This window comes from Cryptotermes secundus, unplaced genomic scaffold, assembly GCF_002891405.2.
Source record: "Cryptotermes secundus unplaced genomic scaffold, Csec_1.0 scaffold429, whole genome shotgun sequence".
Taxonomy (NCBI): Eukaryota; Metazoa; Arthropoda; class Insecta; order Blattodea; family Kalotermitidae; genus Cryptotermes; species Cryptotermes secundus.
In genome coordinates this window covers 1,311,696-1,334,837 of record NW_019725845.1, presented here as the reverse complement: position 1 = coordinate 1,334,837, position 23,142 = coordinate 1,311,696, and the positions used below count along the sequence as shown (strand labels likewise).

At 39.5% G+C, this 23,142-nt stretch overlaps 2 protein-coding genes across 2 annotated transcripts in view; one reads left to right on the top strand and one right to left on the bottom strand.

The window, feature by feature from the left end:
* Positions 1-2,745: 2,745 nt before the first annotated feature.
* LOC111863711 (pre-rRNA 2'-O-ribose RNA methyltransferase FTSJ3) lies at positions 2,746-21,901 on the bottom strand. Its single transcript, XM_023850258.2, has 14 exons — positions 21,702-21,901; positions 21,431-21,583; positions 19,147-19,293; positions 18,383-18,546; positions 17,902-18,195; positions 17,412-17,603; positions 16,773-17,012; positions 14,741-14,877; positions 10,658-10,740; positions 7,597-7,748; positions 6,752-7,022; positions 5,617-5,816; positions 5,225-5,412; positions 2,746-3,261 (listed from the first exon to the last, which is right to left on the bottom strand). The coding sequence occupies exons 1-14, from the start codon at positions 21,763-21,765 to the stop codon at positions 3,015-3,017; spliced, it is 2,532 nt and encodes an 843-aa protein (XP_023706026.1). The 5' UTR covers positions 21,766-21,901; the 3' UTR covers positions 2,746-3,014.
* Positions 21,786-23,142, top strand: part of LOC111863705 (dehydrogenase/reductase SDR family protein 7-like) — a 14,291-nt gene continuing 12,934 nt past the window's right edge. Inside the window, exon 1 of the mRNA XM_023850244.1 lies at positions 21,786-22,114. Within this exon, the coding sequence (XP_023706012.1) occupies positions 21,786-22,114 (329 nt within the window). The remainder of the gene's footprint in view (positions 22,115-23,142) is intronic.

The following is a 23,142-nucleotide window of genomic DNA, read 5'->3' as shown; positions in this document are numbered from 1 at the left end:
TCAACAATAGAGGAAGCTGTGTTTTCCGTGTCCGCGGTGACGTCACACAACAGTGGCTAGAGACCACATGACGTGTTTATTGTAGATCCGACCGACGCGCAAATAGACTGGCTGGATAGCGATCACGTGATACGTTTACTGTAGGTCCATGACCGTTCCGCTGCTATATAAGTGACAGAATTCGTTCAGGGCACTTACGAGTCAGTCGTAATCTGGAGGAGTGAGTCCAGAAGAATTTTAGTTCCGAAGTTCCAGAGTGTTTGAAGATGAAATATCAAGAGAACTTCAAAGTGATTTGAAGTGCTAATTTCTGTGTTGAGATCTGTTGTTGGAGAAGACTAGTGAATACTGAGAATCCTGGTGCGTGTGCGGCGGTGGACTGGATAGTGTGAAAATTAGTAACAGTGTAATAATTAATTGTAATTACGACTTGTAGGTTAATAAATCCAATTACCAATCCGAACCTCGTCTTTAGTCACCCATACACGGGAAAATAAGACCAACTGGGTGGGGGGAAGCAGGAAAATTTGTTCATAAACTTAGATAGAGGGNATTAAGAATAATTACACGGATCGCCTTAGAATTGTGAGTCTATACATAAAGTTTTTATTTTATTTTCCGTTAATAATATTCGGAACATAACCATCTTTTTCGATTTAGTTTTTTTTTTTTTTTAGAAATCCAACGAAGTTGCATGTCTAGCTGCCCCCTCCTTGGCTGCCGCCATAGTAGCTTTTGAAGTTGAATGATCGCCGTTAAACAAATTATACTCGCTGCAAAGCGTCATGAGTCACTACTCTTAAAATATTTAAGATACTCGTATGAACCAGAATTCGAACACGCGATTTCAAGACTCAAGGTCACCAAAGCCGTGATACTGATGATGTAATGCTTCCAGACAGCAGGGAAGAGCGGCTAACAAATTCCACTAATGCTTTATATCGGTGTAATATAAACAGAGTCTGAATATGTTTATTCACGGGAAGAATCATGGCAGCAATAAATGAACGCTTCTAGGTTCTTTTCTGGTCTGAGCAAGCAGAAACTACTATCGATCGACCATTAGCATTTTTCATCAAGGTCCTCTCTGACGTTATTCTAGAATTATCCGTCTCACACAAAACGGTACAACCTGTTGGGAGCCAGTATGCCACGGTTACTGCCGTTCGTATTTTAGGAATCTGACTGTTTGAATGAAAGGGGATGCCCTTTATGAAATCCCCATCCACCTTTTTGGATTATGTCTACACTGGCTTTCTCCATCTCAAAGCATCCACCTATCTTACTTGGATCATACGAATACAGATCTGTGTTCTTCTGCCACTGCAGTTCTCACTCAACTTTTGCTGATTTATGGTTCAGTAAAACAGTCGCTTTTCGAAAAACGGTACCATCTCACATTGAACAGTACAAACAAAAGTCTACAAATTTAAATGTTACTGACGCAACTTAACATGTTCATTTATGATATGAAAATTAATATCTTTATGTGACATGTATGAAAGAATCCAAGTTGTCAGAAATTTCCTGTCAGTTTATAATGGGACTGAGCAAGCTTGCATAAGCTGCAACACTGTGACATATTCGGCAGGGGTTTGACTCTATCTTGTTGTGGACACCAGTTATCTTGAATGAGGTTTCTTGTGGTGTTCCTCAGCCATTCCAGGCAAATACCGGTATAATACCTTAAATTAGGCCATGGCTGCTTCCTTCCACAAAATGGTCAACATAACCTATTTAATCATTACAAGGAAATGGAAAAACCACAGTTCAAAAAACAGTATTCTTTTTCAGCTGCAGTAAAATGACACATACTTTAATTTGTGGACTGGCAGCAGTGTGTGAATCACCTGTTGGAAAAACTTCTGTCACAAAACTGGAATGAATATAAGTACAGCACAAAGAATATCACATTTATTGAAGTTGAATATTTAAATATGAAATGCAGTTAGTTTAGCTCAAGCTTGTACTCTTCCACATCTGATCATAAATTTCATTGGTTTCCATTACACTGTTGTAGATGTATAACATCACTCCTAACCCATATCATCGATTTCTATGTCTTAAAAGTACTGACTCAATATCCACAATTAAGCACTTTTTCAGCCTAATTGAATTTGTTCCACAGCTTAGTATCCTGTTTCTCCAAAATCCATTTTAATATATTATAGTGTAAAGGAAGAAGAGAAAAAGAACTACAACCAAATAAACTGTTGCATTCACGATGGCATTTGTATTATTACATATAGATCCATTTTAATTTTATNTTAAATCTTATACTTCCTTCTTCACAAAGGCCTCCCAAATGACTGCTGAACCCTTTGGGTCATAGAAAAGTCTGACAAAACTCCACACCAAAATGAAGACAAACCTGATATCAGTTAGGAAGATATGATGTTAGTAACAATAACGATAATGAACTGTGCAAGATTTTGCTTAAGCTAAAATCAGATTAAGTTCTGTAATGCAATAATTACCAAACCCTGTTAACTGTGCGTTTCTAGAAGGAATTTGCCGAAATATACTGGAAAATATAACGGCTGAGTTTAATATAATCACGAAAACTCTGTAAATTTCATGGAGTAGACCCTTTTGCCTTAACAGATTCAAAAGTAATTGACTCAACCAACTATGCTACTACATGTGCCCCCCCCCCATATTATCTAAGTTCTGACAGCAACATGAAGAAACACAAAAGACATAGATGAGGACAGTAACAACAACATAAGAACAAATACAATCCAGTCAGGACATACAAATGTTCACTTCTTTATTTCCACTTATGTGCAGTAAGTACATTGCTGTCACTCTCTTAATGTACAGCTTCTAACACTGATTCCATTCTGTGAACATTCACTTGAAATCACATGCAGTAAATTAACATTTCCCATCCTGCTTTGTGGAGGGATGACCACAAAATATAGCCCATTTTATGTAAGGGCTATGTAATTGATATAGGTCACTCTCTATCACTCTGGCATTGAGCTAACATAAAACTTCTTTACAACGCTGTTCTATCTCTTTGCTTTGCCACCCAGCTTCGTGGCTTTTTTTGGTTTTGGACGTGGGGGACCCCTGCCATGTTTCTTTCCCTTTTGTGGAGTCTTCAGTCGCCGATTGTCCTTCTTCATCCTTGAGTCAACAACCTTGTATGGTCCTTTGACACCAGGTGGACGCCGAGCTCTTTTTGATGCTGTGTGTTTTTTGGATACCACATATGTTACTTCTTTCTTGCGATTCCCTTTAGCTTTTTTGTATAACCTGAAATGTTATCCGAAAGTATATTTTCAGAAACTGTAGTTTCATAAAACATTACACTTGGCAATCAATTTCCAGATTTAAAATTCAATATGTCCCCTTCATAACTAATTTCTGCCATTTCTTTGTAAAACAGCTTCTAAATGAGACCTTCACTTTTATGTAGTGAAAGTAAAATAACTAAATTCATGAGGAGTTTTCTTCAGAAGCTAACAGTCACTCAGCTAGTCAAGAAATTCCCTGCCTTTTAGTGATCCAAAAGGTTGATTACCATGTTTACAATGTATCTGCCACCAGGTACTTATCCTAAGCCTGGTGAATCCCCTCAATATCCTCCTGCCCTAGTTCTTTATGATTCATTTCAGTATTATATTCCCATCTATGCTTAGGTCTTCAAAGTGGTCCATTCCCTTCAAGTCTTCAGATCAAAATTTTGTATTAATTTATCAGCACACCCAATTCACACTCCTTGATTTGATCATAATAATTTTTCTGGTTAACAACAAAAATCATGAAGTTCCCCTCTAACCAATAATCTCCTCAGAATCATCTTCTCAAAGACCCTCAATCTATGTTCTTTTATTAACATAAGGCACTACCCTTCACCCTCATGCAAAACAAGTACAGTTTATACACTTCCATGCATTTTAAAATCTATCTTTTTAGATATAAGATACAAATTCCTTGGATTTAATCTGTCCTTAAACTCTTCATGAACTAACTCACTAACTTCATGGAGCTGCGTTCTTCTTGTGAAGCTCCCAGTTGTGCACCTATTCAAGATGAGATCTCTTGATAAACATTTTAATTTGTTGCTGGTATTCTTATGTATTCTAACTTTGCTACATTTTCATAGGATTTATTAGCCGCCTCCACATTAAAATGCATACCTCTATACCAACCTCTTTACTAGCAGCATATAACTTCTGTCTTCTTCTTCATAGTATTTTTTTCATTAAAACGTAATGTATATATAACACATTTAAATTGATTGGTCTTACAGCATCAGGATATAGTGAATATAAATGACATGGCAATTTATATAGATATTGTGACATGTTGCGCAAAGCCGAGCCCCCCCCCCACACCAGCAGTGATGCGGCGGGTGAGTCAGCGCTCCCCTCCCACCCCTCAGNTAGTTCTTTATGATTCATTTCAGTATTATATTCCCATCTATGCTTAGGTCTTCAAAGTGGTCCATTCCCTTCAAGTCTTCAGATCAAAATTTTGTATTAATTTATCAGCACACCCATTTCACACTCCTTGATTTGATCATAATAATTTTTCTGGTTAACAACAAAAATCATGAAGTTCCCCTCTAACCAATAATCTCCTCAGAATCATCTTCTCAAAGACCCTCAATCTATGTTCTTTTATTAACATAAGGCACTACCTTTCACCCTCATGCAAAACAAGTACAGTTTATACACTTCCATGCATTTTAAAATCTATCTTTTTAGATATAAGATACAAATTCCTTGGATTTAATCTGTCCTTAAACTCTTCATGAACTAACTCACTAACTTCATGGAGCTGCGTTCTTCTTGTGAAGCTCCCAGTTGTGCACCTATTCAAGATGAGATCTCTTGATAAACATTTTAATTTGTTGCTGGTATTCTTATGTATTCTAACTTTGCTACATTTTCATAGGATTTATTAGCCGCCTCCACATTAAAATGCATACCTCTAGACCAACCTCTTTACTAGCAGCATATAACTTCTGTGTTCTTCTTCATAGTATTTTTTTCATTAAAACGTAATGTATATATATAACACATTTATATTGATTGGTCTTACAGCATCAGGATATAGTGACTATAAATGACATGGCAATTTATATAGATATATTATAGAAAATATATAACAACTTTTGATCCCCTCAATATCTATTGTAATGTCAGGGAAATTTACTGTAATAAATGGAAAGGAAAATACTGAAAAAAATGCAGAACATTGGACTACTAACTCTCTGATTTGTTTGGCCTTTTCTCTGTCACCAACATCCACACTGTCCATAAGAGCTTCCATCTTCTTCTTTGCACGCTCCAATCTTTTAATAGCACGCTTCTTTTTTCGAGCCTTTGCCTCTATCACTTTTTTGATTGGTCTGACATTCAGCTCACGTAATTTTGTTGTGTACTTGGACACCAGTTCCTGCACAAAGTAAGTTTATGCTTAGTAGGATTCATACAAGACAAAGAATTAAGTCATCTCACAATAACATCTAATTCTGTTATTAACTGAACTCAGCAGATTATGTATGCTTTAAGCAAGCACACATGTTGTCAACTGCCGATGGCACAATGCATTCAAGTTTCCTCAGTAAAGGACATGCACAAGAAATACCATCGGACAGACCTTAGGAACTGGGGCTTCCTTCTTCATGTGTTTAGCTTCATCTTCGACAAACCAATCTGGAAGACTATCATCATTGAAAGCATATCGGTTCCAGCCTGCATCTATCAGATTTTGTTTGACCTTGCGGGAAGTTACCATAAGTGTTCCCAATGCCAATCCTTCCACATCAAGCTTAAGTTTACGTTTGCGACTTGGTGGGGCTACAAACACAAGAAGTAATTTTGACACAAAATGTAGCAGACATCAATAGAACTGAAAATAAGTGTTGTTCATATTTTTTACCTAAATGTAATAAGTTATTTACACAAAATCCACAAATATAAGTTACCTGAACTCTGAATTTAAGTAACTTCAGAGAAAGTCTGTAAATGAAACCAAATATTTTATATTGGTAGCTTCTGGGCAAGCTGTTCAGTAAAATATCAGAGTGAAATTAAACTTTTTGATACCACGTAACATTGACCCTATACAAAAAGGGCAGTACGAATCAGAAATGTCTGTGTGAAATTATAAAGTGCATAAAAAATCCTAAAATACTCGTACATCTTACCCAATATAATGTTCCATCTTTGTGTTCCCTGCACAACATGCATGCAATGAATATATCATGTGAAAGTTGGGTGTATCTTTTTGTACATCAGCTAAAATGCCTCAGTTGCAGAGATCCTCCTTGGATTTTAAAGAAACTTAGCAAGGGGGAAGGAGGTCTACACTGAAACACAATAGGAGGATTCCATGAGATTTGTGGTCTTCTCAGTTATTACAATGTGCATTCTGGCAGGTGGTCATCAACATATTGGAGGACACATGCTCTCATCTTCAGAGTATCAGTGTCATAAATGATTTGGAAAGATCCAGTGGAGGCATATTTCAGCATCTCTGGCATGACCGATGGAAACCATGATAACACCGTTCAAGACAGTCAGCAGCCTTGCCAAAGATTCAAGCATATACCTCCTTGAATACAGGTATAAACAAAGCATTACTGCTATACTTGCCTCTTTACTCAACAAAAAAAGATCTTATTTCATATTAATGTTATCTTTGATTACCCTAACTGGAACAACTGTACCTTTTTGGTGACTGAATGTACTGGCAGACGTATCCACAATCTGTACTTAACACTATCACTTACCTTCATCTTTGGCAACAATTTCAAATTCTGCTTTGCCTCCAGCTGCTGCCTTAGAATTGTTCTTCTTTGACTGAAAATCAATCTCTGTATCTGTGTCAGTTGCCTCATCTTCATCCTCTTCATCAGAACTACTTTCATGTTTAGCTTTCAAGTTTTCTTCATTTTTCTTAATGTCACTAATTAACTTTCCACCCATCCTCTTGTACTGCTCTACCATTTGGTCCAATTCATAATCTTCATCTGCTTCAATTTCCAAGTTCCTGAAGATATCCTACAAAAACAATAGGCTTCAGTATATGCATATACTTGATGTTCCTGAACAGTACAAGACATTCTTTGTTACTGTGCCTGCATTGTTAAATGTCTTGCACAATGCCAAAGATGAATACAAAGGCATAAGGGTGCTCTGACATTAGACTGCCAGAATCAGTGTAAGTGCAGATACATTATCATCCACACTAGTGCTATCACATGGAGCTTCTTTTAATTCAGGAACATTACACATAAGGCTGTTTTCCTTCTTGATACTAGTAGCCAAAAAAGTGAGGAAACACTTCTAATACCCATATATGAAAAAAACAATGACTTCAAGGACTTTTGTTGTAGAAAGCAGAAATAAGTCAAATACACGGGAAGACAAAACCTGTTAATATCACAAAAAAAAAAATGTATGAATGATATGAAAAAGAATCCTGGAAGTAAATATGGCATAAAAATATCTGAAGTCTAACTTAGAATCAAAATGAAATGTATTTACATACAAAATTAAAAAGGACCAAATTATTAATTATTATGAATTAATATTCAGTTCTGAGAGAAAAAATTTCAGTCCATGAAAACTGTACCTTTTCAAACCAGAGCTCAGCTCTATGGGACTTCTTTTCTCTCTTGCTCCTGGGGTCCAGATCGGTTAGGAGGGGATTGTCTTCTTGGTTGCATTTCAGACTATTCACTGTTGGGTCTTCTTCCTCATTTTCTTCATCACTGTTACCGAGACCTATCAGCATTGATCCATACAGAATCAGATTCAGCAACACTTCGTCAGCTGCAGGGCTTAAGTTTCTGAAAACCACTGTGGTTGGCAAAACTGTGCCTTATGGCACGCTGGGAGTCAGGAGAACCACAGCCACTGTTAGCACTCTTCAGAGCATTAAGTTGATTGTTCTTTCACCACAGAACATATGTGGCAACATGTTTAAAATAAATGGACAAAATACGAGGGTCATACTGAAAGTCATGAGCAACAATTTTTTGTAAAGTAACATGCTTTATTATTGACAGACCAAATACACCACCTCAATCTACAGACCTTTCTTTATTTTTCCTCATAATTGCCACTTCTTTGTACACATTTCTCCCAGCATTCTGGGAGTTTGAAAATTCCCCTGCTGTAAAATTCCGTTCCAGCCATCCGAAGACACTGACACACTGCTTTCTGAATTGCCTCCCTTGTCTCAAAACGTTGTCCATGCAGCTGATCCTTCACAAATCCGAAAAGATGGTAGTCGGAGGGTGCCAGATCAGGGCTATAGGAGGGGTGTGGAAGAACTTCCCACCCCATCTTTGCAATTGCTTCCAATGTGAGGCCAGCAGCGTGGGGGCGAGTGTTGTCATGCAGGATGATGCTGTTTCGTACCGGACGTTTATCGCGAAATGCACAACGGAGCTTGTGCAGCGTCTGGACATAACGAGCAGCATTGATGGTTTGCCCAGGTTCCAGGAATTCGGCCAGAATAAACCCCTCTGCATCCCAGAAGACTGTGCCCATCACCTTCGCAGCTGATGGCACTGTCTTTGCCTTCTTTTTTGATGGAGAATGCAAATGGTGCCATTCCATACTCTGCCGTTTCGTTTCAGGCTCGAAATGGTGAAACCAGCTTTCATCACCTGTCACAATACAGAGCAAGAAATCATCGCCTTCATGTCGATATCTCTGCAGCAGTTCTGAGGTGATGGCTTTTCGCTGACCTTTGTGGTCTTCGGTCAACAACCGCATGACCCAATGAGCACAAACTTTCCTATAGCTGTTGTGCCCTGATAGGGGTCAGTGACTGCACTCACCCCTTATTGAATGTCTGTGGATATCTTTTAACCTGTGCTGGGGAAAACATGCTGCACTAGGGGGATCACAAATAACTAAAGTTCTCAAAACAACAAAAAGGTAATATATAATAAAATAAACCACTAGTACAACTCTATCCTAAGAACACATTAACCAACCAAAATAATTAAAACCAGAAGTTCTACTTGTAATAAGCCATCAGTGACCCGACCACGGACAAGTACTCACTCGCGCTCAACATGATGCACATGAAAAACAATGGTGTCATCCCAAGAACTTCCACAGGCACACTTTGCTCTAGTTCGTTCGTTTCTCGCAATTGCTAGAAACGGAGTGCCTGAAACAGCCTGTTTTTTTCAATTCCAAAATTCAACTATTTTTTCCCCAAGTCGTGAAGGCTGCTCATATGAAATCCCTTAGGTCGGCAACTTGCTGGACATTTCTTGTCACGCGAGTGAAACCTGACCAGGTCTTTCCACTGATGCATAAACAGTCTTTTCTAAAGACAATTCAATCGACTGACAAGGAATGCGAAGAGTCAGCCGAGGCTCTGTCTCCTTGCCTTCTGGCCAGCCGTCTGGCATTTTAACCTAAGCATCCAATCTTACAAACCTATACTTAATATCTAATAAAATGGGCACAACATAGCCCAAGCTTTCAATCATCTCCTGTACTGCTCTGTGCCCTATTCAAGGTTTTCAGGCTATTGTGTCCACAGTCGCATGCCTGTCATGCGTTCAGTTGGGGCTGTTCGAGGACAACCCTCTGAGGCTCATCTTTGATGCTGGTGTTCCCATCTTTAAAATGTTTCATCCATCTTCAAACACTGCTCGCACCCATGCACACACTTCCATAAGCACGCTGAAGTCTCTGGTGAATTTCTGAAGCAGGGATTTCCTCTTTCACAAGAAATTTGATGACAGCACACTGGCGAAACGACATATCATTGTGAGCCATTTTGTTAGGAGTTATACTGGTCACGTGATGCAAGCTATTGACGTCACTAGACACTCAAGGTTAACACAACAGCTGGTTCCACCTACCGCTGTACTCTCTTTCATCTCCTGTTCCCAGGTTGCATGCAAAAAAAGTTGCTCATGACTTTCAGTATGACCTATGTACAAGAATAGTCACATTCGGGGAAATGTAACGGTTACATCCAAATTATAAAACTGGTTTGTGGTGTCATTACAACCCTGTTCCCTGCAAATGTGGGTCTCCTGATGCAAAAGTCATAAATTTTCTCTATGTATACACAATTAAAAACCATGAGCATATAAAACCAAATACTGTGATTGGCAAAACTGGATACAAACAGAAAACTCCAGACACTGAAATCCGTTGTTGTCAAGAGACTGCTCCATTAGTAAAATCAATATCAGATTGAGTAATCTGTAGTTACTATACAGGTCCTATGTAACACCTTAGAAGCTGAGGTTCACTCAAGTATGCCCTTAAAGTCAATACCGCAGATTTATCTTTATCACATAATTGTCATCCCACCCCCCCAAAAAAAATTCCACTGTCAAAAGTGAGGACTTTGGATTTATATGAGGATTTATGAAAATCATCCATCCAAATAAATTTCTCCAAAAACTGCTTAGATTCTATACAGACTAACTACAAACAAAAGACAGTCTTTCAAAATTAAATTCTTCATGTATTTAAAATTATTTATATTCTCATTATACCTTGCACAAAGAAGTTTTCAGGAAACTCATACACCAACCATCAAGTTCACAGACAAGTTCCTTAATCTCATGTGATGTTTCTCTGACACGATACAGTACAAACATGTCTTTCATTTGGACAACTTTGGCTAAGGCTTGGTGCTTCTAACTTACCTAAACCTTCCTTTGGAATGTTATCAGAATCTTCAGAATCTCTGTCTTCTTCTGGATCACTCATGTCACCTGATTTATAGAACCTAAAAAGAGATTAATTCCTAGTTTACGAAAAACAAACTTTGTTATATGTAGAGGCATGAAAACGATTAGACACTGAAGGTGCATATACCAGAATATTAGAAAAGAGTGAAAGATATATTCCCTTATATTNTATTTGTTACGCAATTCACCTGCCCTGAATATGGAGGCAATATGTTCCTCCGAAACATCGGCTGAAACAAAGAATACACAGCGCCAGATCCCAGAAGAAGACTTTCTTCATAGTAATCGCCGTGAAAACCTCAGAACTTACACAGATTAATTCCTAGTTTACGAAAAACAAACTTTGTTATATGTGCAGGCATGAAAACGATTAGATACTGAAGGTGCATATACCAGAATATATGAAAACAGTGAAAGATATAATCCCTTATACTTCTTTTTTTTTATTGCTAGTGGGGTGGGACTAAGTTCCTCATACTGCGCCCATTTCTGGCCTATTGTACCAGTCCCAGATGAGAGGTGAGGGTGATTGTGAAGCAATTGGTGGAATGAAGATTGGCAGGGGAAACCAAAGTACTCAGAGAAAACCTGCCCCAGCGCCACTTTGTCCACCACAAATCCCACTTGACTACACCCAGGATCGAACCCAGGCCACCGTGGTGGGAAGCCAGCAATTAACCGCTTGAGCTATGGCACGGCCTTTCTTTTATACTTAAACTCTGCAGTGGACTTTTGTAATCATTGGTAAACCTTGATCCACAAGTAAAGCATGGAACAAACTTGTTTATCAGCAGACACTGCCTTCATGAAGTGAACAAAAATTCTGCATTTTCTCTATGTCAGTTTTTTGGGTTAGCTCTGTGGACTGTATGTGCAGAAAGCATATAAGATGGTATGTGGTAGTTACAAGGATGTTCTAATTTGAAGAATGAGCAAATATTTGTTGTCATGTGACTGGCAAAGAAAGTCTCACAAACTTATGATATATTCAGGGAAAAGGCCATGGGTCAGGCAAGACTGTACAAATGGCTTATGTGCTCCATGGAGATCCTAGAATCTCTTTATAAAAATGGAAAAGGAAGTACAGAAATATCTGAATATAGGTCTGGAAAGATGTTCCAGATATGGCAGATTATCAAGTGGCACAGGTTTATAGATCAACAAGGGAATACATGAACAGTATGGTCGTCTGGTTTGTAGCACTGTGTGGTTCAGAGAGATGCCAATATTTTGGAAATATACTGCCTCCATCTTCAAGCAGACTCTGAGAGAGACAGTGAGAGCAAAGGAAATGCCCCAACTAAGATACTGTAATGTGTTTGGAGTACAGACTTCCATGGTAACGCAATTACAGTGGGCCGCTGTGTAGGCAATGCCGAAACAACGAACGCATTTCCCTGGAGATGAACAACAGAAGGCCGTTGAGTACCAACGGATGAGACGAAACATGTTACCGCCGTAATCTAGAGAGATTGTTCCCGAAGTAATGGATTGCCGAACATGTAAGATCAAACCTTTGCGAATGGTGTCTCATATCCGGTCCGCAGAACTACATAAGCCGAGAGCGACAGAGCTACAACATCACAGAGCTAATTAGCCTTCATACATGACAGTTGAGATCTAGCCTTCATAGAGCGCAGTTGGAACCTAGTCGAGACATGATACCACAGCTGATAATAAGTGTGAGTGTCCAATAAAGATTCGCTGAATCCGAGACCCACGTGAATTTATTTGTTGCGCGACATACCCAACACTGTGTGGTTCAGAGAATGTTTTGGAAATATACTGCCTCCATCTTCGAGCAGACTCTGAGGGAGACAGTGAGAGCAAAGGAATGCCCCAACTAAGATACTGTTTCCTTTGCTCCCATCTTTGAGTCCTCTTACAGACAATGGTCACTCTTCCATTGGCTCCCTCACAGCTTGTTTCAGGACTAGGCCAACTTAAGACCTTTGGCAGCCTTTGGAACAATCTAGAAGGGGGGGAGAGTCTTGCTGTTTTGATTAAATGACAGGAGTGCACAGGCTGGGCTACATGAAGCCCCGTTACCCCTGCATTCTTCTCCCATGCAATATCAATTGAAAGAACACGGTGCTCAAATGTATTATTTCAGTAAGGTAAAGGTAAAGTTGTCCCTGTGCTTAACTAATTAAGCACTACGCCATGAAGGCGTATGGGGGAGTGGATGTATAGATTCACATTTTCTTGACCTCAGCACTAGCTGGAGGTGAGTGGTCAGCTTCACGCCCTGGCCGCTTTACCACTGGGGAAAGAACCCCTGGTACCCATCGGACAGGAGGTTGGGTGGGCCCCAGAGCTGGTCTGGACGATGAGGAGAAGAGAAAATTCTTGACCCCACTGGGACTCAAACTCCAAACCCTCAGGCACCCAGTCTCTACCCTGGCTCCTGTATTATTTCAGTACTGAGCATTTTCCTGGAAAGACTAAGGAAGACCATGAAAACCACAGTCTGGACAGCAGGTCTCTGGGTGTGATTTCAAACCTGGCACCACTCAGACAGTTTCCATTGTTATGCATAATATAATAATACCCAAGACCATTAAGAAATATATACAGCGTAGATCTCAAAAGTTTAGGAATCTGATTATTATGCAGGAAGTGAGAGCTATTGAGGAATTAGAGGATAGAACAGATGAGAGACAGCATGGTAAAGAAATGTTTGCCAGATAAGTAAAAGTATCCCTGTAACAGGCCATGAGATGTTGAGGTTCCCACATTTTCTAGACAATCGGCTCATGGATGATGGCAAGGTTGTCAGCCCTATGCACTGGTCACCCTTTACCCCCAAGAATATTCCAAAAATATTCTTGGTACTCATTTCTGTTAGAGGCTGAGTCGACCCCAGGGCCATAGTGCCGCTGGAAGAATTATGTCAATTGAAAAAAATCCAATGACCTCATCAGGACTTGAACCCGTGACCTTCCGGTTTGTAGCATAGTGCCCCAATGTTTGCCAGATGCACAGCAAAATGGCTAAAGAACATTCTGGAGTGGATACGTGAGGCTAGGAGAAAATACAGACATGCTTCAAGCTTTATCATCTGGATTTAAATTTCCCACTCGGTGGCAATGGTAGCCAGATTTAAATTGGCAGTAATGGGATTTATATTGTAAACAACTGGATGCAAGGCCCACTGAACCAGTGCATAAACTGGCAAGCTCCGAATGCACGGACAATAAAGGTTAAGACAACAACAATGGAATCTGGAACATCAAGCATGCCAAGGTGAATAACATTAGTATTTTAAGGCGCCATACCTTTATATGATACAGTTATCTCAGACAGCCTGTAAACAACAGTTTCAGATCACAGTATTGTGAAGTGTTGGGTGTATAACATGACAAATAACTTTACGCCGTCTTGGATATGGCGAATTTATTGAACACTTGCTCTTACAATCACACAATTTACAATCTCACAATTACTGCCATCAGCAGTATCTCAAATACTTCTCCCGTTGTTACTGCCATGCACTCGATTCAACCTGGCTCGGTGACTGCTAGATTGAAACTGACAGACAGGTTAATCGTTACTCACTGGTAACTCACTCACTTGTAACTGGCTCAATACTCACTCACTACTGAATAGTGTTCGCTCCTCCTTATTTAGCCTCAGCACGGACAACACAGAAAACAGTTACGTGACAGGTACCGCTGCTGCCTGACGCCATGTTCACAGGTGTTGCTAGCAACGCTGTCATGAGTTGATTATGGCTGGGTAGTAACCGCAGTATCCCTTGGTAACAACACCGCAGCAATGGTTGCCTGACCCAATTGCTCCTCTGTTATGTCACCATGAGGGAAGGGGTGTTTACCGAGCATTGGGTGATAATGGAAGGGGTGGAGGTATGTGACGTCACTCGCAAGACCGCAGAGTTCACGTGACCCCTACTTCCCATTGCGCCATCCATGTCACAGTATTATGAATCAATTACTGCTGCTATATAGAAAGATAAGTTCAAGAGAAAAAAAGCGAATACAAACCACTGCCACAGAGCAGTTAATGTCTTGTACTCACTTGCCAGAGCTATCAAGATGACTGCTGCCATCCTTCTCATACATTACAAACTTCTGTTTTTTGGGGAATTCATCATCTGACTCGGCTTCTGATTCTGCAAGCATGTCTGGAGTATTGTCCATCACATTCTCAAGTGCCTAGATACACAAAATTAATCATATTTGATGAGGAATAAAAACTGTCACTCAAGCCAACGTGGGCCAACTGACACATTATGTACTGCAGAAAATGCTGTATTATGGTTAAACTAAACTCCTGCTTGAGAACAACACAATAATGCCACAGCAAACAACTGAGGAAACAGTTATGAATAATCTGCCTCTGAATTACAGAGTAAGTGACGAACATAAAATGACCATGAGTCTGCTAATTCTTAAAACTCGAATCTCATCTTGCATAATGCAATTTTTCTTTCTTTTACAATTTAATCTCCACATCCATTCATGGATTCTGACACACAGATCTTGTCAAATTCTCCAGCTACAGCTTCTGTTATCACCAATCTCCATAATGTCAAACCCCGCTTCTATCCTCTTGTCCAATGTTATAATTTCCCTGTACAGGTCCAATGTCGTCTTGCACCACAAACTTTATGAATTTACCGTGTTACAATCATGTGCTTAATATTATATGTTTATGCTTTATGCTCTCCGACATCTCTTCTAATAGTTTTCTAATAGTATGAGTATGGGAACAGCAAACTGCAGGAATTTTCAGTTTTCTTAAACAGCATGTGTGCATATTCCTTTCCAGAAATTCATCCATGATACCTGGTACAAGCGAAGGTGGAAATAAAAAGGATTAGACAGGGTTCAACTATATTAATGTTCCCACCAAAAATATCTTGTACTTAAAACAAATTTCCCGAATGACACATATAAACACATTTCAAATTTTGTGACACAGCTGTATCTATTTTGCCGAAAAGGTGAAAGGTAAAGCTATCCCTGTAACAGGCTCTGGAGGTCCACAGGGTTGTGAGACGTTGAGGCTCCCACATTTTCTAGACAATTGGCTCAGATGGCAGTGCTGCCAGCCTTATGCGCCGGCTGCCCTTTACCCCCAGGAAGATTCTGGTACTCATTTCTGAGTTGACCCCAGGGTCATAGTGCAGCACGAAGGATTAGGTAAACTGAAAAACCCAATGACCTCACAGGAGAATTGAACTCGCTATGTTCTGGTTTGTAGCTAGCCTCTCATTAAGCTACACTACCTCATGTACCCATCTATTTTGTTGTACTATGCTAAATGTAAAACTATTAACTCGTGGCAAAGTGCAATTGATCTAAGTTTAAATGAGCTATCACACTATCTCTTGAACAGTTTGTTGTAGTGATGAAAGTTTCACCACAAAATATTAATTCTGTGAAGCAAATCATAAAATGACATTTGTCTGTAATACTACAAGGCCTAACTAAATCTTCAGACCGTGCAGAATGATATGGTAAAATGCTTCTTAAATGTTTGATGTTAATTACTTTTTTTGGGTTGTTACACCATGTGGATATAGATAATGTTGCCAGTGTTTCAGAGGTACATGCTGCCTCCATTTTCAGGAATAACTTTGAAGATGGAGGTACCATATACCTCCAAAACGGTGGTAAAATACCCCCATCTACATCGCGCAACAACCCAAGAACAGATTTAACAGTAGCAATTAACCTCTCTGAACACATAAAAATCATTAATTTTTAATATCTTCTGATATTTTGTGATTTCATGACCACCTGAGGTCAAGTTGATGATTTATTAATGTACTGAATGAGATAAGCAAAGATGATGGTGTGTGGTTAGTGAAAAAAAGAGAATTGTGGCCTATTTTAAAACCACTATTCCAGTATTTGCCTAGAAGTAGGATGGAAAACCACATGTCTGGTTAGTTGGTGATTCACCTTAAATTGCAAGTGGACAAAGTGCCTTACTGTTCAATTTAACCTGATCAACTGCACATATTTACAGCTCTGTTTGAAATGCAACCACTACCATCTTCTCAAGCGGAAAAAGTTCCACTATATTTGAAGTTGTAACAAACCTTGCTACTCTCTATCTGCTTCAACTGGAACATGTCACTCCTCTCAAGTTTTGGTCCTTCATCTCCACGGAGAACCATCTTGAGATTGAGCCGATCCTGTAGTCTTTTACGTTCTTTGTTGGTTCGCTTCCTCTTTCTTTTCAGATCTCGAACTTCTTCCTCTTGCAGTTCAGATACTTGGCGGGAGAGCTCTTCAATGTCACGATCATCCTCATCACTTTCATCTTTCTCCTCTTCCTTCTGCAGACATCAAAATATGCCTCACTTAAAAGAATGAAGAACACAAACAGCACACAGATGATTTATATTTCATTAATTAAATGTTGCAAGTCCTTTTTACGAATGATACTAAGTGATGTGCAGCAGGCTGCTACATTACTATTCCTGCTTAAAATTGTGGAATACAGTGTTCTGTAAGCAAAATATTTTAATTCCTAGACTTTTATTTTGTAATATCCTTACTTCATATAGACTGGATTGATCTGGTTCATGGTAGGGACCAAAGGCAGGCTCTTGCGAACACGGTAACAAACCTTCGGGTTCCATAAAATATTAGGAAATTCTTAAGTAACTGAGCAACTGGCAGCTTCTCAAGGACTCAGCTCCATGCAGTTAACACCATTACTTTTTCTAGCTAACCTTTTCTTCAGCTGCTGTCGTCTTCTCTTCATTCTCAGCTTTAACTTCAGCATTCACTTGTTTCAGAGCTTTCCACCAGTTCATGAGAGCACGAAGTTCCTTACGACCCAACACTTTGATGTCTTTACAGCACTCCTTGATTTCTGTAGTTGTTAGAGGATGATTCACTATCTCAGGATCATCTAGCACAATCTATTAATCAACCATTATGTTCGATTAGAATACACAAAGAATTACAAATGTAGAATCAAAGACAGTAAGATGAAAAATAAAACTTATACTAATCCTCACGTGACTCTGAACACATCAGAAAACTCCCTGATCAGTCTATGTCATAAAGTGATGCTAAATGCATCATGTTAAAAAAAAAAACTACTCACTGCGTTCCACACGATTTAATCCTAACATGAAATCTAAACATTACATAATTATTAAACTCTATTCATTTCAGCTGTTATGGCACATAGTCATATTAAATGTATCACCTAACCTCTGAAGCTCCTTGCAGTGCATCCACAGCACTCTCACTGGCAATGAACTCTGCAACTGACAGTTTGTGATATAAGGTGTAGTCATTCTCTGGATAGCCTTCAGGTTTTGTCTTCTTCTGCTTTTCTGGATGAAATACACTAAGCTTATTCTGGGGCTCCAAGTCTAGCTCCTCAAACACATACTTAGCATTGAGAAAGCGAGGGTCCAACTTATCTGGTGCTTTGTATCCTTGACATACCACAAAGATCTCTGCTGACTCACTTCTTGATGCTTGAGGCTTTGTTGAATGCACCTGAAAGAACAAGAGGTCACTGGTTATATATGGTGTACCAAGTTCAGAAATTATCTAGTGCTGAATATGATAAGAGCTTGAACACTGGAGCAGGAAGCAGCCATTCAAGGCACAACTCCATAAAGATTATGAAAAAGGGTTCTAATATTATTTTATTCAAATTAATAAATATTCATATAAAAATAACCTTCTTGAAGAGCTGTTTAAACACCCAGATTAATGACTGATAGTCTTTGGAACGAAATATCTTGGTCACAAACCAGCCACCAGCTCGAAGAATATGAGTAGCCAGTTTAAGGGCACTGAGTGTAAGGCATGCTTGCTGATATGCATCATGTAGCCAGTTCTTACCTGAAACAAATAATTATTAATTAACCTGCAACTTAATGGGGCACGCAGTAGCATAGTTGGTTGAGGCACTATACTACAAGCTGGAAGTTCATGGGTTTGAATCCTGATGAGGTGAATTTTTTCTATTTACCTAATCCTTCCAGCCACACCATGGCCCTGGGGTCGATTCATCCTCTAACAGAAATAAGTACCAGGAATATTCTTGGGGGTAAAGGGTGGCCAGTTCATAAGGTTGACAACCTTACTGACATCTGTGAGCCAACTGTCTAGAGAAAATGTGGGAACCTTGATGTCTCACAACCCTACGGGCCTTCACAGCCTGTAACAAGGATAGCTTGACCATTTTTTTACCTTTACCTGCAATTTAATAGGCAGGTACTTGCTATACTGAACTACATTTCACTATAAACACAAACATGCGATATACAGCTACTATAAAATAATATGTATCCCCATATAACGAGGAATGAAATCTGTTTCCTTTAGAAACACAGAATAACCCAGTACAGCATCAGTCCACAGCTAGTATCACCACTGTTTCTGTCGGTCTCTCTTAGCTCAAAAAGGTGAAGACAATAAACAAACAGTTTATACACATACCAACATTGGGTGCACCATCATTTAATACAAGATCTGCTTTCCATGTCTGAAGTTCTTTCTCAATAGCAATTCTGCATTTATCTGTGGTTATGTCCTCTTGCAGAGCAATGCAACCTGGAACTGTCTTGATGGGGAAAAGATCCACACCTGAAATAGGTAATTTAAGTATGTAATCTATACACAAACATCAGAACATTTACAAAATTAATCTGTGTTTACGCTTAATAACTGAAACAAAACAAATTAAATGCATTCTAGGAAATGCAGAGATGTATCCAAATTTAGAAATTTTTAGAAACCATACTGNCACGGTGCCAAATCCCAGAAGACTGCTTTCTTTATACTGTTGAAGTTCATTCAACTCTATACTGTGGGCCACATAAGCAGGCAGCAGAGCTATACAGTAGTCAGTTGGATATCTCCCAAATTTTTTATATCGCAGGCTCTTTGAGCAGTATGTCAAGACTTGTATGTAGGGCAGTCAAAAAGTTCCTGGAATTCCCTTGCAGATGGAAAATGAGCAATAAGTGCACACACTGTTGTGGTGGGGAGCTCAGCATGTCTGCTCGCAAGTGCAACAGGTCTGGACAGGTTTCAGTGTGCAGTGTTGTTACTGTTCTGTTTGAATTAGATGTGTGTGTTGGTCATTTGGAGCAATATCACAGTTCGAACAGCATGCAAACATCAAGTTCATGTGCAAATTGGAAAATCTGCTTCAGAGATGCAATCGGCCCTGCAACAAGTTTACAGTGATACTGCACTAAAGAAATCCGCAGTTTATGACTGGTTTTCCCGGTTTAAGAATGGGCAGGAGAGCATGACGAGTGCAGCGGGAGATCTTCGACATCCAGAACCAAAGAAATGACTGGAAAAGTGTGACAACTGATTCAGTGTGATCGAAGAACGACCATCACGGAGTTGGAGCAAGAAGTTGGTATCTCTCACGCATCCATTCATGCCATTTTGTCCAATGATTTGAAGATGAGACGAGTCAGTGCGAAGTTTGTTCCAAGGCAGCTGACCACGGATCAGATGGAATGTTGCATGATGGTATGGCTGCTGGCAATCTATTTGACAAAAATATGCAGATGAGTCATTTTCTCAAAAAAGATCGTCACTGGTGTTTGCCTACGACCCGGAGACGAAGATGCAGTCATCGGAGTGGCACACAGCATTGTCTCCTTGACCAAAAATATCATGCCATGTCAGATCCAAAGACAAAGTGATGCTCATTGCATTCTTTGACATCGACGGTTTGGTGCACCATGAGTTCGTACTGCCTGGACAGACTGTTACTGGCAATTTCTATGTGCAAGTTTTGCAGAGGTTGCGCGATGCAGTTCAGAGGAAGCGGCGTGACAAGTGGCAGGGACAGTGGTTTCTGCATCACGATAATGCACCGAGCCACACATCACTTGTTGTGCAGCAATTCCTTGTCGAGAAAAACATTCCTGTCATCACTAAACCAACGTACTCTCCGGATCTCACTCCGAGTGACTTTTGGCTGTTCCCTACTCTGAAAACGGGCCTCAAGGGGACACGTTTCGCAACCATGGACGACATCAAATCGAATGCGACGGCTGAGCTCCGGAAGATTCCAGAAGAAGCTTTCCACTCTGTTTCCAACAATGGCAGGATCGTTGGAGCAAGTGTGTGTGCACAAGGGTCCTACTTTGAAGGTGATTAGGTAAGCATTGCCATATGTCCTACCATTAGAGTGCTATACCACCGTTCCGGGAACTTTTTGACTGCCCGTCGTAAACATTAGAAGCATCCTATTAAAATCTACATTCATGTTTATGTTGCACTTCGCCACACTATTACTCTTCCTTGTATCATGCAGGTATAGGACTGGATTTTGAGTAGAATCTGGGATCACTTAATTCCCAACTACAGCCCCAGTCCAGTGGTTTAGCATCCATGACAGCACACAGAGAAGTCATTTGCTCTCTTCTTTCCTATATCTCTTCCTGACATGTAGCTATACACCTCTGCTTATTTTCCTCCATATCTATGATGTTCACCCTGAAAAAGGCAACTGCAATGTTTGCGAAATTGGAAGGACTGCAACAAACAATGTTCATACACATTTCATGCTTTATTGTCACAGTACATATCATTTAAGGTTATTCAGTTGTTCAACTTTCTCTGATTGCATTATGTCTCGCACTTCATTCTCTGCTGGTAATGGCAACAACAATCCCATTTCCAGCCATTATGGGTCAGTATATTAAGCAACAGCGGTATTAGAACTGGTTATCTCCTGAGGAAATCCGATGCTCACCTATAACAACACTTGAAACAGGCATATTCTGTTTTGCAACTTGCATCCATCCCCCTGGTGCTGCACACAGGTCGACACATACTCGTGATTTCTGCAGAAACTCGAATTTCCGGTTTAATTGTATGAGCTTGAAAGCTGCTCGGGATCTGTAACCTGAAATGCGAAAAAGTCATACTTAGCAATGACCAGCAGTCATTATACACATATGTATGTTGCAAAATAGGAACCTAACCTAAAATATCTGCGAAATCAAGTACAAAATTTAATATACCTGTTTCCTTTGCAAGTTGATAGTATTTATCTTTGCGCTGTTTCCCAAGCTTTTTCTTCCCCATTTGTATCACATAAACGAACGATGAATATAAACAACGGTTCAAAACACACCATGTGCAATACTTCTCGATCAAGTCACACTGCTCCGCCAACGATACAATGTTCTGGTAATTCTTGTACGGAGTGCATGGAGCGATTAAGCCATACTAAGCCACCTACCGCTGCGATCGCTGCGATCGCTCCGATAGTTATATTCTGTGGTGGGCACGTAGGGCACGGGTCACGTGCGCAGGCACTGCTGTTGTCAGGGCCTGATAGAGGTTTGCAGGTGGGTTTGGTGCAAGTGGGCACGAAGGCCACGAGTCACGTGCGCAGGCACTGCTGTTGTCAGGGCCTGGTAGTGGTTTGCAGGTGGGTGTGGTGCGAGTGTTTGTACCAAATACAATCCGTATTGGGGTACTTAATATTCCTTAAGGACCGCTCAGGGCAGCCAAACGTGGAAAGTGCTGTAATGTCTTTCATTCATTCATTGTTTTATTAATACTGTAGATCATGATACAATGATATAGGATAAGTCTTTCAGCTAATATACATTATTAAATTACAACAATCTTAATACTAAAAAATTATATAAGGTATACAACATTTTATACATTATATACCATATACCTCTGCATATATCAGTAGCCAGTATTCAAGAATTCATCGTTCAAATAGTCCTCCGTTGAGTAATAGCACCTCTGAATAAGTAACTTCAATTCCCTTGTGAACTTATTTTTGTTTTCTATTTCTTTTATGTTGTTAGGCAATTTGTTGTAAAAGATACAGCCATCTACTGAAGGATTACTATTATAAAGTTCTAAGTTGTGCCCATATATATGATAGTCTTTATTATTTCTTGTGTTATTTGTATGTATTTGTTCATTCACTGTGCAGTTACACTTTTTTTTTTACATATAGGATTGTTTCTTATATATATAGCGAGTATACTGTTAGTATCTTTAGATTTATAAAGCTATCTCTGCAGGATTCCAGATGTTCTAGCCCTGCAATGTATCTTGCTGCCCTTCTGGAGTACAAAATTTCTTCTAGTGAGGATCTTAGCACTATGTCTCCATACTGTTATTCCATAAGATAGATCAAAATGTAATACAACATTCTTCTTTCATTTAAATCGAGTATTTTAGATAGCCTGTTAATTATGAACAGGTTATGGCTAATTCTACTGCAGGTTTTTTCAATATCTAATTCTCAACTCAAGGTACTAGGAAATTTGTGCTTTTTACATTTGATATTTCCCTGTTCTTTATTAGGATTTTTAGATTACTCTCCTGCCTGCATTGTTTTTTCTGGAAGAGAATATAGTGAGTTTTAGCTGGATTTATAAATAAATTATTTGTCTCAAAGTATTGCTCTACCACTCCTGTATTATTTGAAGT